The sequence below is a fragment of the Strix uralensis genome, chromosome 2 (genome assembly GCF_047716275.1).
Source record: "Strix uralensis isolate ZFMK-TIS-50842 chromosome 2, bStrUra1, whole genome shotgun sequence".
NCBI lineage: Eukaryota > Metazoa > Chordata > Aves > Strigiformes > Strigidae > Strix > Strix uralensis.
In genome coordinates this window covers 137,203,602-137,220,618 of record NC_133973.1, presented here as the reverse complement: position 1 = coordinate 137,220,618, position 17,017 = coordinate 137,203,602, and the positions used below count along the sequence as shown (strand labels likewise).

Genomic DNA, 17,017 nt, shown 5'->3' with positions numbered 1-17,017 from the left:
CCGGGTCGCTACCGCGCGGGGCACCATGGGAGTTCTGGTTTTCCCGCGCGCTGCCGCACTCTGGCCGTCCCCTCACACCCTTGCCCCTCCCTCTTTTACCTTTTTTTTTTTTTAAAAAAAATAAATTTTCTCGGAAAATTTCGACACAGGTGTTATCAAAGCAGCTGCTTTATTTCAGTCCTGTGATACAGCCACCTTCATTGCTCCCCTCCCTCCCCACCCCGATTTTATCTTTTAGGTTTTTTCCCCCCTAGAAACAGCAGTTTTGCAGCAGTGAAAAAAATTGTTGCAACACAAGATCCAATCTCCAACGCCTCAGAGCCGCTCTCCGAATTAAAAATCATCAAAGTTGTGTTGTAGAAAGAAATATTACCTGTCACCAAAAACCTCTGTGCAGAGCCTGGTCATCACAACAGCCTCAGAAACTACCTCAGAAACTTCTCTATACACACATCTCAAACACACTGTACAGGAAAATAAGCTTATAAGAGCTATTCTGACACATCTCTCCACTATTTGGCCAATCCAAACACTTAAAGGTCAAAAAGTTGGTATCTCCTCACTATCCCGTCTCTGCAGCACGTGTAAATTTGCTTTTCCCAAGAAGCTACCTGAAAAAGAAGGGGGGAAAATAAGAAGTAGTATTTAAGCACAGTATTTCTTAAGTGACAGTTAAAAGTGAAATTCTCAGAGATCAGCTTTCCTGTTGGACTTTTACAGAGGGAAGGGGAAGTGAGTGTCCCCTAAAACAGGATTAGCAGGTTTTAAAGAACAGGTTCAAGGTTTCACCAGGCGCTTAGGGAGCAGCTAAGTGCTCGCACAAGGGTTCTTCTGTTAGATCCGAAAGGGAAAAAAGACTTTTTTCACACTTTTCTCATGTTTTGCTCGTGCTGATGAGTTGTGCAGGTAAAATCTCAGCCTCCCATGCAAGGCTGAGTGTTACCCTTAAGGGTGCATGTTGGCTAGGAGAGGAGGAACAGGACCACAGAGCTGGAATGGGTTAAAAACAAGAGCTATTTTCTACCAGCACTACCAGGTTGAGAGCCCAGGGAAACCAAGTCACCCTCCCCAGCCTGTGCAAGCACAGCCGGGTGTCTGGAAATACAACAGCAAGACCTACTTTCTGGTCTCGTGTCACCCGGGGACAAGAGAAGACAGGCAGCTGCTGCTTTTACCCTGATGATTCTCTGAGCACAATTAATTCACACTTCTTTACAAAACACAGCTCTGCCACAGCTACTCCCACAACCAAGCTACTCCACTGCTTCAGTATTGCTCCTGCATGATGGAGATAATGCCAGTGTATACCACAGAGGATTTGTTTATGCAAAATATTAAGATCATTCAGCTAGGAAAAATAAAAAAAAGCTTAAGAGTCAACTGTGTGAAGGAACCCGTTGTGAAGGCTGCAAATCTCGAGATAAAGGCAGCTGCCTGCTACCTGACGTTACCTTTCCCTACACCCTTTATCTTGGGGGATACGCCATATTCCTTACCTTGTACACAGGGTCGCAGTCTGCTTCGGTGAGATCGAGGACATAATCAAGGTCTTGCTGAACGATAAAGCAGGTCCCATCACCTACACGAGCAGAAGAGATACCAAGCAAGGAAGGAACATCAGCTAGTTAGTGAAATAAGCCATGCTCTTAATTACAAACAACACTGAACAGGCCCATCAGAAATGCCTGGTCACAAGGTATGGAGTTCCCAGGAAGAGGGAAAAGTGCCGTGAGGATGTCAGAGAGATGGGGGAAGGCTCTAAACATTGAGAGGGGACTTTGAGGCCCTGTTTTGGAGGAACACAGGAAAAAACAAAATCACGAGGCCAAAAGCAACCATGTAATATTACAGAACCACAGAATGGTTTCGGCTGGAAGGGACCTTAAAGATCATCCAGTTCCAAGTCCCCTGCCCCGGGCAGGGACACCTTCCACTAGCCCAGGTTGCCCAAAGCCCCGTCCAACCTGGCCTTGAACCCTACCAGGGAGGGGGCAGCCACAGCTTCTCTGGGCAACCTGTGCCAGGGCCTCACCACCCTCACAGGGAACAACTTCTGCCTTAGATCTCATCTAAATCTCCCCTCTGTCAGTTTAAAGATATACAGTTTAAATATAGCTCCTACTACATCACCTTTTTGCCATGGACACTCTCCCCAGCCAGTCAGCACTTACATTTAAGAGAGCAATACCCACAAAACTCCTCGATTCAATTATACAATTTGTACTGTTATAACACAGCACTCGAGTTACCTTGGCTGGCAATAAATCCATCTCGGTACGGGAGCAGCGAAAGCACTGGTGCTCCTGATCTATGGATGACCTGGATTGGAGTGCTACAAAAAGGAGCAGAAACAAGGAATGAGTATTGTGGTCTGTAGTCAAAAGCCCATTCCAATGTGTGAACACTGAAAGAAAAATCTGAGTTAAAAGATACATGAGGAGAACATACAGGACGTGGGGATTTAATCGGTGGTTTGCAAAGAGTCTCTGTCCTCTAGAGGCAGATGGAAATCAGCACTGGTTTTCCCACAGATGTTGCCCAAGGATCAAAGGGGGAAGAAAAAGTTAGCTAGCAGGTGAACACCAGCACGCCTTCATGGTGGATTACAGACAGGGATTATCCTTACCAAGACACAGACAAAAGCTTGGAGCTCATCCAGCATGAAAGACTCCCCAGACTTCAGTGCCAGCCTCCCCAGCCCCCACCCAAAAGCACCATCTGGATGTCTCCCTGCTCAGAGCTGGCCTTTGACACTAATAGAAACCAACTTAGAGCAGATCCTGTGCTGGAATCTCACTCTAGTGCTAGGACGAGGATCAGGCTAAATGGTAACATCCTACACAGACAGTTAAGTGTCCCCAGTGAAGGGGAGGAAGGGACAGTGCTTTTGGTGGGAGGAATACAGCTGTTCAGAAGTTTTCTGCTAAAACTCCCTACATACACATGTCCATAGATTGTATATAATCACACAGATATTCATATGTAACATAACATGCACAGTACATGAGCATAACTTTAGATATAATTTTCAGTATACAATTCTATCTAAATTTTCAGTATACAATTCTATCTATAAAGCAATTATTTGAGAGGTAAGGCTATGCCAAGAGCACCCCTGGTCACAAATCAAGACTGAAAAACCTTTCAGTAACTAAGGAACCTGCACAGAGCCTGTAGTCTTTTAGGAGGCACTTTCCAGAGAACATCCCATTAGATCACCAACACGAGCAAGAGTATCCTCCTCAGTGCCCCCAGGAGAAAGAAACATCCACAGGAGGCGGAGAAGCTCACGGTGCCACAGCTTGGGCTGTGTCCACCCTTCAGAAGGGGCACTGTCTGCCAGCACCCTCAACTTGTCTCTCTTTCCCAGTCAAAAAACTAGCTGTTGCTGAAATATGTGCAGTCCCAGACACTCACTTTGTGTTTCTCACATCCAGCTGATATATGTTCCCATCCTGAGTCCCTGCGAGGATATAGGTACTCGAGAGGAATGTGCAGCAGTTGAATGCATCAGAGCCAACGAAGAGGAACACCTGAGAACACAGGAGCAAATGCAAGTGTCAGACAGTCACAGATGAGGACACAGGACACCCAGAAGATGGAAGCAATCACTTATTTAGCAGTCAGTACAGTGGCTTTCATGAGTCATGGCACAAACTGGCAAAGCCAGAGCTAGGTTAACCCCTCAGCTCTGCTCCAAGACGAGCAGAAGGGCGCTCCAGGATCAGTCTTGCCAAGGCAGCACAGACAGTGCAGTCAGTGAACACTCCTGGGTCTCCTGTGGAGAAAGGATGTGTCACTGTGACAGGTGAACCAATGCTAGGCTCAAACTAATCTTCAGACACCCATGGAGCAGCCAGACCAGATCTGCAAAGACCATTCCTTCCTGCCAGAGCTGCAGTCATCACTACAGAGGCTGTGAGCTCCTTCCAGGTGAGCCCTTGCCATCTCACTGACCAGCCTTGGTTCCACCATATCTGTTCCACCTAAATTTTACTCACCACAAACACCACAAGCAGTTCCTGAAATCACAGACTGGTTTGGGTTTCAATGGACCTTAAAAAAGGTCATCCAGTTCCACCCCCCTGCCATGGGCAGGGACACCTTCCACTAGCCCAGGTTGCCCAAAGCCCCGTCCAACCTGGCCTTGAACCCTTCCAGGGAAGGGGCAGCCACAGCTTCTCTGGGCAACCTGTGCCAGGGCCTCACCACCCTCCCAGGGAACAATTTCTGCCTTAGATCTGATCTAAATCTCCCCTTTTTCAGTTTAAACCCATTCCCCCTTGTCCTATCCCTCCCCCCTGATGACAAGTCCCTCCCCGCTTTCCTGTAGCCCCTTTCAGTCCTGGGAGGCCACTCTAAGGTCTCCCTGGAGCCTTCTCTTCTCCAGCTGAACCCCCCAACTCTCTCAGCCTGTCCTCACAGGGGCTTCTCCAGCCCCCCGAGCATCTTCATGGTCTCCTCTGGCCCTGCTCGAGCAGGTCCGTGTCCTTCTGCTGTTGGTGCCCCCAGAGCTGGACCCAGCACTGCAGGGGGGTCTCCCGAGAGCAGAGCAGAGGGGGAGAATCCCCCCCTCGCCCTGCTGCCCACACTGCTCTGGGTGCAGCCCAGCACACGGGTGGCTTTCTGGGCTGCCAGCACACATTGCTGGCTCACAGGCAGTTTTCCACCCCCCAACCCCCCCAAGTCCTTCTCCTTGGGGCTGCTCTCCAGCCACTCCTCGCCCAGCCTGGATTTGTGCCTGGGATTGCCCCGACCCATGGGCAGGACCTTGCCCTTGGCCTTGTTGACCTCCATGAGGTTCAGAGGGTCCCCCCTCTCCAGCCTGCCCAGGTCCCTCGGGATGGATCCCTTCCCTCCAGCGTGTCACCGCACCACACAGCTCGGTGTTGGCGGGGAACTGGCTGAGGGTGCACTCAGCCCCACTGTCCATATCCCCAACAAAGATGTTAAACAGCGCCGGTCCAGCCCTGACCCATGAGGACGCCCCTTGTCACTGCTCTCCACTTGGACATCGAGCCGTTGACCACAAGTCTGAGTGTGACCCCCCCAGCCAATTCCTTACCCACCGAGTGCTCCATCCATCAAATCCACGTCTCTCCAATTTAGAGACAATGGTTCAATCTGCCACGTCATCAGGAGCTCCTGTCCTACTGCCCAAGATGGTCCTGATAAGATCTGCAGTACCCAAGATCTCCATCTCCCTTTGCCAAGAGGAGGGAGATAAGATGGACTGGTGACCACCTGAGGTCCCCTTCACACCCTACTTAAAACCCTTGCCAGAATAAACAGCAACTTCACACCTCGGCTGTGTGAGGCAGCCTGCAGTTCCTGTTTTCACAATGACATCTACTGGCCAGTTTTAAATAATCTTCCCCATTCCTGGGTTAAATTAGTGAGCAATTCTTATTCCTCACATAGAAATCCAGCCAGCAGAAAGAATGGGAATGCATCCCTTTATTGTACCAGGTTTTAGTCTGTCCCCCACAGAATACACTGCAGTGTAAGACCTCGGCCAAAGCCCTCCCGCACCTCCAGCCTGGTTTTGTCCTTTTCTGTGCCACACAGTGAACCTCACCAGGGGAACGGAATGGGATTAACACTAACCAGTTCAGCCATCTACATTAGTTTTAACCTGACTCAATTCCTCAGCCCAGCGCTCTGCACAACCACATGAACAGCAGCTTATAAACCAAGGAGCTGCTGCAACGGCAGTGGAGCTGATTTTATAGCAGCATCTCAGAGCACTCTCCCAGGCAAGTACTTCTGATAGTCTCCGACTCCTTACCGGCTGCCTGCTCTGCAGTCCCACTCCTTGAAGTTTCTTGTCTTCTCGAGCCAGCAGCAGGATTTTCCATTCTGTCCCAATCTCACGTTCACCTGACAAAAGAACAACAGTTAACTCCAGCAGCGGCTACCAACAAACCTCGATAATACCAAAACCTGACAGTTTGGATCACCCCTGCTTAACCTACAGCAACATTCCTCCAGACCCTCAGACACCAGCAAGGCAGGCCAGTGATCAGGGAGACCCCAGTATTAATCACTCAAAAATGCTTTATGAGGCTCAATTCCTCCTCAGGACTGGAGTGCTTGATTCCCTTCCCTAGGTGGTACAAGGGCACACAACAGCAAGTCATGCGCTCGAGATTATTGGTGACAAACCTCAGCAGTTTGGGACAGGGGGATGAAGGTGAATTTTAAGAGAAAGATCCTTACTGGGAGCTTTTTCAGGCGTGCCCAGGTTCACTGAGTTGTCAGCAGTGCCCACAGCGATGCCGTTGACAGGAGAGCCGCAGTCAGCGATGACACCCAGACAGGCAGATTTTCCACAGTCCCAGAGACGGGCGGTGCCATCTCTAGAGCAGGAAAGGACATTTCTTCCCCGATCCACAATGGCAGTGTCCAAAATACCTGCATCAAAGCAAAGGCCATGATCAGACAGTGGAAGGTAGATAGACAAAGAACCTCATATCCCAAGGCGAACACAACCAGCAGCCCCAAACCACCGTCCCCAGAGCGGCACCAGTCACACACAGGCAAATTGTGTGGGGTGCAACGTGGGGTAGGGAGCCACGGCATCTAGAAAAAAAATGTATGTGGAAGGCAGCAGCTCCCAGCAAATGGTAGAGCGAGAGCCACTGCCTGGCACAAAGGCAAGATGTTACCAATAAAATGATCGGCAACCCCTCGCCTCAGACTGAGCTGATACAGCAGCTGCTGCTGAGTTTCTACCTCCAAAATTAACCTCCGACTTGGGCAGGAAACAGTCTAGCCCAGCACTCTTAAAATATTGCCAAGTCCAGCTCTGGATAATCCCAGAAGTTGTGTGGCACAAGCAGCATCCACATTATCCAGCTACAGCAACATCAAAAGAGCAGTTTTTGCAGGTGCCAACATCCCCTAACAGCTTTTATTTCACTGTGGGATGTTTAGTCTAGATGTGAAAAATGACACAGAGGTTTTTTGGAAGGGAGCAGTCAGATGATTAGAAGATTTAATTGATGCTTTCCCTACAGAAGCAGTCATTAAACATGACAAGCTCAAACGACAGGATAAGCCAAGCAAACTGACTGCAGCAGTTTGGGCTAGAGTTATAAGCAGTGAATAAACTTCAGAGCCATCGGGAGATCAGCCAGCATCACTCTGACCAAAGCTCTGTTACACCGCCTGCCACGTTTTGTTTACAGGACATTTGTGGCAAAGTATTTAGAATCCACACCAACAGATCACACGGGAACAACAGCAGGTTCAGTGCAAGACAACTTTCCGAGTTAATCAAGTTTTGGGCTGTCAGCCACGTCGCTTATTGACCTTTTCAATGAAGCCTTGCACCTCATGAGACACGGAAAACAAGAGCCTGTACGGAGCAGTTAGTTGCTTATGAAGGAGATAACTTGGGGCAGGGCTTTGGGCGTCTGTGGCATCATGCGGATGCCACATCCACAATGCACCTGGACTTGCTCACGATCACCCAAGCATTCACATGGGCATCCCTTAAGCAGCAATCACCATGACAAGACAGCTTCACTGTGCTCCAGGCCAAGTGTAAACAGGAGTAAAATGGGAGCCTGCTTAAATATTACATATAAATCCACACTGATTCTGAACAAGGGGGCCTGGAAAACAAATCTTCTCCCCAAAGATTAACAGGGGCTTTGTCCAGGAACTTGCTTTGATCACAGCTCTCAGAGGTCTTTCTGGGTAGCTCATTTTCCATCCCTTGCAGGTCTTCGCTAGGACTAAGACAGCATCAACTGGAGGAGTTTGTAGTGTAGACCCTGAATGCACAGAACAGCACTAAACTCACCACGCAAGGTGGCCAATGCATCCCCCACATGAGGACACGAGGAGGGTGAAGAATTTACTCTCATTTTCAGCAGCGAGACCATCAGCAGGGGCAGAGCTGAACACCTGCCCTCAGCACAGGCTGAACAAGTTTACTGCAGCCCTTCTTAAGAAATAATCACTTAAGTATCCTTGCAGCTGCTCTTGCTGTGCCTTACTCAACAGCAGACGTCTTCAAGGCAGGTAACTGCCTGTCTGAGTTCTGCAAGTCAATAATAAACTGCTATATGCTTTTCTGGGCAAGTGGGGGGGGAAAAAAAAGAAAAAAGCAGCTCTGGAGCAACTGAAGGCAAACAGGATGACCTGGCTGCAAGCAGGAGGCATTTCCAGGGCAGGCAGCAAGGCTCCTGAACACAGGTCGGAGCTCTGGAGAGTGGAGACTGCCCTGGAGGAACAGAATGTGCTCTGCCTCCTCCTCTGGCACTCACACCAGGCTAATGGACTGCTTCCTCCCTCTTTTTACCTTAATTAACAAAGAAAATGCAGGTTGGCGAGAGAAACAGTTTCACCTGTCTAATACAACAAGTCCTTAACTCTGGGAGCTTGATAAAGATACCCCGGACATCAAAAACAAATGTACAGCACAAAATGCAGCAGGCTGGTGACTGAACATTAGCTCTCAGGTGCAAGGCAATTATACACACGGCAGATCAAGCATTTTAAAGGATGAGTACTCTGTACCTCCTTTGTGACCTTTAAATGTTACTACGCAGCTGGCATCTTCTGCTGACCAGATCTTTAGCTGGGCATCCATTCCCCCACTCAGAACCACGAGGCCCGATGGGAAAAACCTGCAACAATTCACATCATACACATGGCCTTCCAATAGTCTCTGGAAAAACAAAGAACTACGTGCTAGTTCCATTGTTATCATCCTTATGCCGAGCAATTTTTGAGCTATGACACTGGAAAACTTGGCTTTTCCAGGTGGGCAGAGGATTAAGCTCAAATCCTCTGCGTTTGCATTCCTGGAACGGATTTGTCTGAAGTCAAAGAGCTAACAGGTACACTTTGGGCCTCCCTCTACCATTTCAATAGCTAATTACATAACAAAGGATACTACATTTGTTTCTAATAACAGGGTAAATGTCTTTATCCTCTGCCAAACAAGCAGCTGACAGGTTAAGCTCCACAAGAAACACCTTAACTGGGAAGGCAGCTAGCCACGATGCGGTTAATCCATCACGGGCAGGAGTCTTTTCTCCTCACATCATCTCTACTGCAGAAGAAATTCTGAGCTGGTACCACACAGGTTAGGAGCTGTCATTCCTAACTACCCATTCTCATTTTCACCCTGGGACTCCTCTCCGGATTGCTGAGCATCATTTCCCTTGGGAGAAGTCACACTTTCCCACAGATTTGACTTAAAGCCTCCGAGATGTCAAGTTTCAATTAGCTTTTCAATCAAAAGTCAGATTCTTGCCCGCCCTAGAGCGCAGCCTGACCCAAGTAACGGCCAAATTACTTCAGTAATGTCACACAACACACAACAAGGCTAGACATTCTTACTCTTATTTCTCCATTCGCAGCCTGCCAGATTTTCATGGTCCCATCTGTGCTGGTAGACACGCCAAGCCCTCCACCACTGGAAATATCAAGACAGGTAATCTGCAGGAGGGTAAAACCACCAAAAGTTAGCTTTATACCACCCCGTATATAGGTATTTCTGTTCAAGAGTGTAACTCTGTACTGGGGGAAGCCTTCAGCACTTACCTCCCCAAGATATACTGCTGGACTCATTTAAAAACACCCCAAAGAGCTTCCATACTCCTAGCTAACAGTTTCAGCCTGATAATATCCTAACAGTTCAGCAAGGACTTGGCAGGCTTTCTCGCATCACCCTCTCAATATGTTTTATGAGATCTTAATTGAGCCCTTAAGAAATCAAAAACCAAGCGGATCCTGGGGAGCAGGTTTTTTCTAGAGGACAAGGGCAACAAAAAAAAATTCTCCTCAATTTATCTGTTTACACAGATTGCTGCATTCCTCCTTCAAGAGCGAGCTGCTGATCTGGGCTGACCCGCAGCCAGGGCTCGGATGAGTTGGGTGACTGTAACCTGGCACGAAGCACCCCAGATTTCTTGTAATTGCCACCACATTTGACAGAGAAATTGTTATTCTCTTCCTGTGACTTTGCAGAGATCCGCAAGCAGGGAGAACAAGAAATGCTGAGTCAGAAGCCTGCACAGACAGCAGCTGTATTTCAGGTTTACCCCAGGTGAAGCAGAAATCTGGATTTTTCTAGCAACTCCTGTACACAGCTAAGAAATTGAGCCAAGCTGTTCCACGCTAGCCTGAGATAAGTGGCCAGCTTGAGAGCGCCCCAACTCACAAGCCCACAAGACATTTGTTTGAGATATTTATGAAGCCAACGGCACAGCCTAAATTTTCTGGAACACTGACTCAAAAGTAGTTCCTTATGCAGGCAAACTCCTCACACAGGCTGTCACACCAAGGTATTAAAAACTGCCCGCTGTGCACAAACACGGGGAGAGCTGAATACTCTCGAAGAGAGCAGATGTTGATCTTACATTCTTGCAAAAGGGTAGCCTTTCCCATGACGCCAGGCATCGCTGCTGCCATTTGGGAAAGGCAGATGCATTTTGGTTGTATAACAAGTATTCTAGCCTTGAAAGGAACAATTAATGTCTTCCAAGTGACAGAGATATTTCCAATACATATTGCAGCAACATTAAACAGGCTGAAAAAACAACTATATAGGTTTTGTTAGAACAAAGGTTAACACTAGTGTTGCATTCTGCAAAAAACAATACAATTATCACAGCTATGTAGTGGAATAGCTGCCTTGTCTTGCAAGATTTAGATTCTTGAGTCATGCTGTATTACCTCCAAAAGCTTCCTAATAATTGCGTTTGCACTCTGCGGATTAGAAGAAAATCCTACAGTGGTAAAACCCACTGACAGAAATGAGAAACGCAGATCCACCACGAGAAAGGCAGATCACGGTTCCGCTGTCATTCCAACCCCTCACCACCACGACAAAGAGCAGGTTTCTGGTCTTAAATTGCACAGTCTGTCGGTCCCAAGGACCTGGGTCAGGTAAAGGATGAGGCTGCTCATCTTCATCCCAGGCTTCAGATTAAAAGCTTTTCTGAACAATTAACTGCTCTCAAACAGGACTGGGCTTGGTCCATCCTCTTGCAGGTGCTCACCCTTAGCTAGCAGCCAGCCCAGAGAGACAGTTGGATTTACTACCACGTTCACAGGGAAAGCTGAAGATACGAGTAGATTGAGAGACTTTGCCAAGAAAAACTGACAGCTGGAAGCCTGAGATTTGACAGTGCTCTCGGGCAGACCAAGTACATAACAGACCTGCATCAATCTCCAGCTGTTTCCAGATGTTAAGGAAGACGTTCTGTGGCATCCTATTGCTGCACGTGCATCAGCCAGGGTTTGTGGGGACATATGTCACACTTCAGTCACAAGTTTTCCTATTCAAGCAAGAGTCAGACCAACCTGCTCTCCTCAAAAGCTCCGACAGCTCAAATCACAACTAATTCTAAGAGGGTGCAGGATCAATACGCAACCTCCACTTGAAAAAAAATAATTGGGGATTAAAACAGGAATTAGAAGATTTAAATAAGAGCACAAAGTAATGGTTTAGCTGTTAGAATGGCTGTTAAGTACATTGACTTACATATTGGTAATGTGAGAAATATATTTGTAACATGAGTGGCATTTTATATAACAAACCAGTCTGTGGTAATTTGCTCCCTAGTTAAAAACAAAAAAAAGCCTGTGAAGGTCATTCAAGCAGGAACAAAAAGCCTCACTGACATCTGACGTACCCCCACATTTTCAGGAGGGATATGTAAACAGGCAGGGCCAAGCATAAGTGCTCAGAACAAGAGGCAGCAGGTAAAAAGGATAACTGGAGCTTAGTCCACACCGGCTTTAAACTCATCTACATATTAATAGCTATGGCTTCAGCTGCTTTCCAGAGGAGAGATCTGCAGTGCAGCTGTAACCCATCACACCCATTTGACAGCAGACTAAACACTTACGCTTGCATTTCCATTTTGCTGTGCTTTGAATGTTGATTCCATTTATCACACAAAAGGGCAGCTGGGGACTCTTAAGTAGCACAAAGCTCAGAGAAGTGATTCACCTCTGTCTCCGGAGCTGCCTTACTGCCAAGCTCCATCTCTCAGCAGAGCCCCACTTCCTCTTAAAACAGCTGTGGAGATGCAGAATTGCCTTTATGTCAAAACGCACCTTGATTTATACCGCTTTTGAGCTTCACTAACAGAGACTGACTTTTCAGCATTTTCAGCCGGGTTTATCACAACAATTTACTCAATAAATCATGAGACAAGTGTACTAAAACTTCTCCAGGAGCCTTCAGACGACTCTCTTTAGGGCAGCTGGCTGTACCTGCAGGCTACACACCCTCTAGTTTCTCGGATCATTTCCACATAGGGTTAAGTGTTCAGGCAAAGCACAGACTACTTTCCAGCAAAGCCAAGCTATGTGCTTCTCTTCAGTGAAGAAGTGAAATTTCAGGTCACATTCAGCCTTTCTGCACCACTGTTCAGCGAGAAGCTGTATTTGTTGAACCCCCAGATCAATGGGGGTGCAATAACGAAGATTATTCAGCAAAATGAGCAGAACTGCTTTTAAGTAAGTGAGAAGCTCATGCAATTTATTTATTTTTTTAACACAAGCTCGGCCTTTCTGGTCTCTGAATTCCCACCAGGTCAAGATGAGTTTATACAACATTCAATTTCCAGCCCCTAAACCAGAAATTCATAGAGCAAATATCAAAGACAGACAACTTCACTACATGGGGGCAAAGAGCTACTGCAAACTGGGAATAGATTTGAACCAGTCATAGATGAAAAGCTCAGTGCCTAGAACCTCTTATTTTTATCTTGGTTTTTGACACACTAATTTACACATCTTATTCCTTTAAACGGGGATCTGTCACGGACCTGAAGGAAGCAGAAATTAGATCATTTGCCAGAAAACAGTCTACACAATTTTAGAGATATTTTCTGGGGGTAAACTTAACCATGATCAAGTTTCCCAAGTTTCTACAGTCTGATTCATTTTATTACCTAGTTCACACGCAAAGTCATGCTGCAGGCCACCCCTCAGAACGAGAACGCAACGGTCAGCGACACACTGTGAAAGTTCATGGTCGCTTCCAGTTATTTCCCACTCACGTGGCAAGGTTACTTACACTTTTCTGATGAATTCTACAAAAAGTTGTGTATGGAGCCAGGAACTTTGTGGACACATTTTCATGAGGACAAGAAATGAGAATGCTTTTCTAGAGGAGGAAAGAGAGAACATAAAGAATTAGAAGTGCTGTTAATCTTACTGAAACACAAAGGCTGCCAAGGTAGAACTACAATCTGGACCTGGCTGTGGTCTCTCACAGCCTGAAGACTGATGGAAAGTGCAGCGTTGGGCTCATCTCCTTACACATTCTTTAACCAAGTAACAAGCAATAGGACAAGAGGGAATGGCCTCAAGCTGCAACAGGGCAGGGTCAGACTGGCTCTTAGGAAGGATTTCTTTGCAGAAGGGGTTGTTGGGCGTTGGAATGGGCTGCCCAGGGCAGGGGGGGAGTCCCCATCCCTGGAGGGGTTGAAGAGTCGGGCTGACCCAGCGCTGAGGGATCTGGTGGAGTTGGGAACGGTCAGGGTGAGGTTCATGGTTGGACTGGAGGAGCTTCAAGGGCTTTTCCAACCTCAATGATTCTGGGATTCTGTGATCCTCAAGATGCAGGCCCTGGGTGGCAAGGGACAGCTGCTACGGCCTGGCCACCCATGACACATAGCCCCAGCTTGACTATGGGATGCTACAGACCAACTCCAGGGCACTGCATAGGCAGGAGGCCCAGGGCAGCTGGATAGGACCACTCAGGGGACTGGACAACAGCTTTAGGCTACTATTTTGACTGTCATAAGAGTATCACCCCTTCGCACATGGAAGATGGTTACCAACCCCCGCTCCACCTCAGCCCTGGCACCTTGGTGACTTCCCCAACCACGAAGCCCTCGGAGGCCACGATGTCAGGGACGCCCCCAGTGCTGAGCCCGCGGCGGGTCAGGCTGCCATACAGGGTCGGCTTCCCTGTGGGGAGAGCAGCCATCAGCTCGGCCACCCCTCAGACCCGCCTCATCTCACCTTCCCCTCACCCCCTCCTAACCCACAGGGCACCCCCACAACCGCCCTCACCCCCTCCTAACCCACAGGGCACCCCCACAACCGTTCTCACCCCCTCCTAACCCACAGGGCACCCCCACAACCGTTCTCACCCCCTCCTAACCCACAGGGCACCCCCACAACTGCCCTCACCCCCTCCTAACCCACAGGGCACCACCACAATCGCCCTCACCCCCTCCTAACCCACAGGGCACCCCCACAACCGCCCTCACCCCCTCCTAACCCACAGGGCACCCCCACAACCGCCCTCACCCCCTCCTAACCCACAGGGCACCCCCACAACCGCCCTCACCCCCTCCTAACCCACAGGGCACCCCCCACAATCACCCTCACCCCCTTCTAACCTACACGAGTCCTTCAAGCCCTCCAGATACCCCCTCAGCCCACCTCCCTCCGAGGCCTCTGCAGGGCCCTCAGCACTCACCAGGGCTCCGGCAGCTCAGCCAGGCCTCGCCCTCGTCCCTCCTGCGGAGAAAAAGAGCGGCGGTAAGCGCGGAGCAAGGTAAGAGGCTGGGACTAAAGGAAGGGACCCAGGAAGGCCGTGCCCACCTCAGCACCTGGCTCCAGTCGCTCTGGATGCGCAGCGTCGCCGCCATCTTGCCGAGGCACCCGCACCCCTTCCGCCTCCTTCCTTCCCATCAGCCCCCGCGGGGCAAAACCGGAAAAGGAAGACGTCCTCCAATGAGAGAGCGCTCCTGCCGCAACGCCCCGCCCCGGAAGTGCCTGCTCCGACGCCAGCCTTAAAGGTGCCGCGCTACGCTGCTGGGCTGGTATGGGGGGCGGGGGGGTGGCCCGGCTCGGCGTCGGGAGGGCATGGAGGGTGCTGGCGAGATGTATGAGGGAGATGCTGAGCACCTGTGGGAGGGGTATGGAAGGTGCTGGGCGCCTGTTGGGAGGAGCATAAGGGGTGTTGGGCACCTATAGGGGAGATAGGCACCCATGGGAGAGTGTGTGGGGGGTGGGCACATAGGAGGGTGCGGGGAGTTGGGAGGGTGCTGGGCACCCATGGGTGGTGCTGAGATGCGTGGTGCTGAGCACCCATGGGAGAAGCATGGAGGGTGCTGGGCACCCATGGGTGGTGCTGAGATACGTGGGGAGGTGCTGAACACCCATGGAAGGAGCACGGAGGGTGCTGGGAACCCATGGAGGGGATGAGCAGTATGAGTTAGGGGGGTGCTGGACACCCATGGGTGGGGGTGAGGTGCTTGAGGGAGGTGCTGAGCACCCATAGGAAGATGCATGGGAGGGTTCTGGGCACCCATGGAGGTGTGGGGGCTGCATGAGAGGGGGGCTGAGCTCCTCCTGGGGGTGCATGGAGCATATGGGGGCACCCATAGGGGTGTGACAGGGGGGTACAGAGGGTGTTGAGCACCCTGGGAGATGCCCCCAGAAAAGGGGGCGCTGAGGGATAAAAAAAGCGCTGAGGGATCTGGTGTAGTTGGGAACTGTTAATGTTGGGTTGATGGTTGGACTGGATGATCTTCAAGGTCTTTTCCAACCTAAGACGATTCTGTGACCCAAATAGAGCTCTCAAGGGACCAGCAGCACCCCACCGCCTGCCACCTCCCTCCAGTGTGGCTCAGCGATGGCGAGACCTGGCCACGCCTGGAGCCGTCCATCACTGGAGGAAGATGATGAGGAGGCTGAGGACCCGCTGGACGCCATGATCTCGCGGACGGGCTGCGCGGCACAGCACCGGGAGCTGCAGGAGTGCATGGCGGCGCGGCAGGACTGGCGGCACTGCCAAGCCCAGGTCCGGGCTTTCGGCGAGTGCATGGCCCGGCGGCAGCGTGCCCAGGAGCCACACCAGGCAGCTGGCTCACACCAAGCCAACCCCTCACCCGCCGGGGACTGAAATCACCAGGGAACCCCCACTCCCAGCCCCGCAGGAATGGGGTAGTTGTGCCCTTCGACCCTTTTTTTGTGGTGTTTTTTTGTTGAAGTGGGTGGAGACACTGGGTAAATCCATGCTACATCATTGGGAAATTAAATCTGGTGACATTTGTTGCCCTGGCTAAAGCGCTCGTCTCCATCTCCACCGCTGGGGATAACTGGGAGCTTGGAGGGGACAGTTGTGGGGTGATTTCCAGCCCAAAATGTCCCAAACCAGGAGCATTCATGGCACCTAGGCTGGGTCTCAGCTCCACAACAGCCCTGCAGTGGATTTCCACTCCGTGTCCTTCCCTGCACCATCCCGAGGCTTTTCACAGCAGTGATAACCTCATATCCCCTGGGACAGGATTTTGGGGGGGGAATTATCTCCTGGGAAGCCCCAGGTGCATTAGGGATGGGGGGAAAAAAAGGCTCTTCCAGAGTGGGATACTCCTCTGAGTAAATAAGCTCTGAAAAAGAAAATAACATTGTTTTTTGTAGGCTGGAAAGGGAAGGGCGCCCGTGGCTTTTGCCAGGGGGAAACATTCCAGGCTGTTTCCCAGGGAGGTGGGTGCTGGGGAGCCAAAACTCACAACCAGCATGGGACCACGAGTGAATATCCAGCAGGCCCAATTTGGGGGAGAGTGCTAATGAGTTTTTCTCCCTTTTTTAAAGAGCTGGAGCTTAGAAAGGAAGAAAAAAAAACACCAACAAATAAACCAGGTTTTGGGCATGAACAGAACCTCTTCTTAGCACCCATCAAACCAAGGCTCAGATTTTGTTATAGTTTATAATGGGATGGTGGGATCAGGTGTCATCTCAGCTCCAGCCTAAATAAAAACAGCTGCGTGCACCCAATCTCAGAATTTCAAATAATGGGGATTGAAGCAAAAACCCAGGTGCCATAACCCATTCAACCCAGCACCCCTCTGTGCACCCAACACAGTTCCCCCAGACTCAGGGGTTTGCAGGATGGCGGTAAGTGGCTGAGCAGCTCAGATAAATTTTGGGACATCCTTGGTCCCACATCCCTCAAAAAAAGCAGCAGTCCTAGGAAAAGCATCTGGCACCATCCTGGGAAATTCCTCAAACCACTTTGCAC

At 49.9% G+C, this 17,017-nt stretch overlaps 2 protein-coding genes across 8 annotated transcripts; one reads left to right on the top strand and one right to left on the bottom strand.

The window, feature by feature from the left end:
- Positions 1 to 11: 11 nt before the first annotated feature.
- Positions 12 to 14,675, bottom strand: PAAF1 (proteasomal ATPase associated factor 1). 4 transcript variants are annotated; one of them, XM_074860577.1, is made up of 12 exons: positions 14,593 to 14,668; positions 14,468 to 14,508; positions 13,847 to 13,950; positions 13,052 to 13,141; positions 9,358 to 9,456; positions 8,530 to 8,680; positions 6,220 to 6,414; positions 5,789 to 5,880; positions 3,418 to 3,533; positions 2,250 to 2,332; positions 1,497 to 1,579; positions 12 to 99 (listed from the first exon to the last, which is right to left on the bottom strand). In XM_074860577.1, exons 1-12 carry the CDS (start codon positions 14,637 to 14,639, stop codon positions 73 to 75), a joined length of 1,128 nt encoding a protein of 375 aa, XP_074716678.1. In that variant the 5' UTR covers positions 14,640 to 14,668; the 3' UTR covers positions 12 to 72. The 4 variants fall into 4 exon arrangements, with proteins under 4 accessions (XP_074716678.1, XP_074716677.1, XP_074716679.1 ...); XM_074860576.1 differs by lacking the exon at positions 12 to 99 and adding an exon at positions 177 to 611; XM_074860578.1 differs by lacking the exons at positions 12 to 99; positions 13,847 to 13,950 and adding an exon at positions 180 to 611 and having other exon boundaries at positions 14,593 to 14,675.
- Positions 14,676 to 14,736: 61 nt separating this feature from the next.
- Positions 14,737 to 16,062, top strand: COA4 (cytochrome c oxidase assembly factor 4 homolog). 4 transcript variants are annotated; one of them, XM_074860558.1, is made up of 2 exons: positions 14,737 to 14,789; positions 15,569 to 16,062. In XM_074860558.1, the coding sequence occupies exon 2, from the start codon at positions 15,629 to 15,631 to the stop codon at positions 15,896 to 15,898; it is 270 nt and encodes an 89-aa protein (XP_074716659.1). In that variant the 5' UTR covers positions 14,737 to 14,789; positions 15,569 to 15,628; the 3' UTR covers positions 15,899 to 16,062. The 4 variants fall into 4 exon arrangements, with proteins under 4 accessions (XP_074716659.1, XP_074716657.1, XP_074716658.1 ...); XM_074860556.1 differs by having other exon boundaries at positions 14,757 to 14,813; XM_074860557.1 differs by lacking the exon at positions 14,737 to 14,789 and adding an exon at positions 14,811 to 14,909.
- The last annotated feature ends 955 nt before the right edge of the window (positions 16,063 to 17,017 follow it).

Coding starts and splice junctions, on each gene's coding strand:
- PAAF1 (XM_074860576.1), bottom strand. CDS start 14,639: ATGGCGGCGACGCTGCGCATCCAGAGCGACTGGAGCCAGGTGCTGAG. Junction 5,881..6,219: donor CACGCCTGAAAAAGCTCCCA/GTAAGGATCTTT, acceptor TTCTTTTGTCAG/GTGAACGTGAGATTGGGACA. Junction 1,580..2,249: donor TGGATTTATTGCCAGCCAAG/GTAACTCGAGTG, acceptor CTGCTCGTGTAG/GTGATGGGACCTGCTTTATC.
- COA4 (XM_074860558.1), top strand. CDS start 15,629: ATGGCGAGACCTGGCCACGCCTGGAGCCGTCCATCACTGGAGGAAGAT.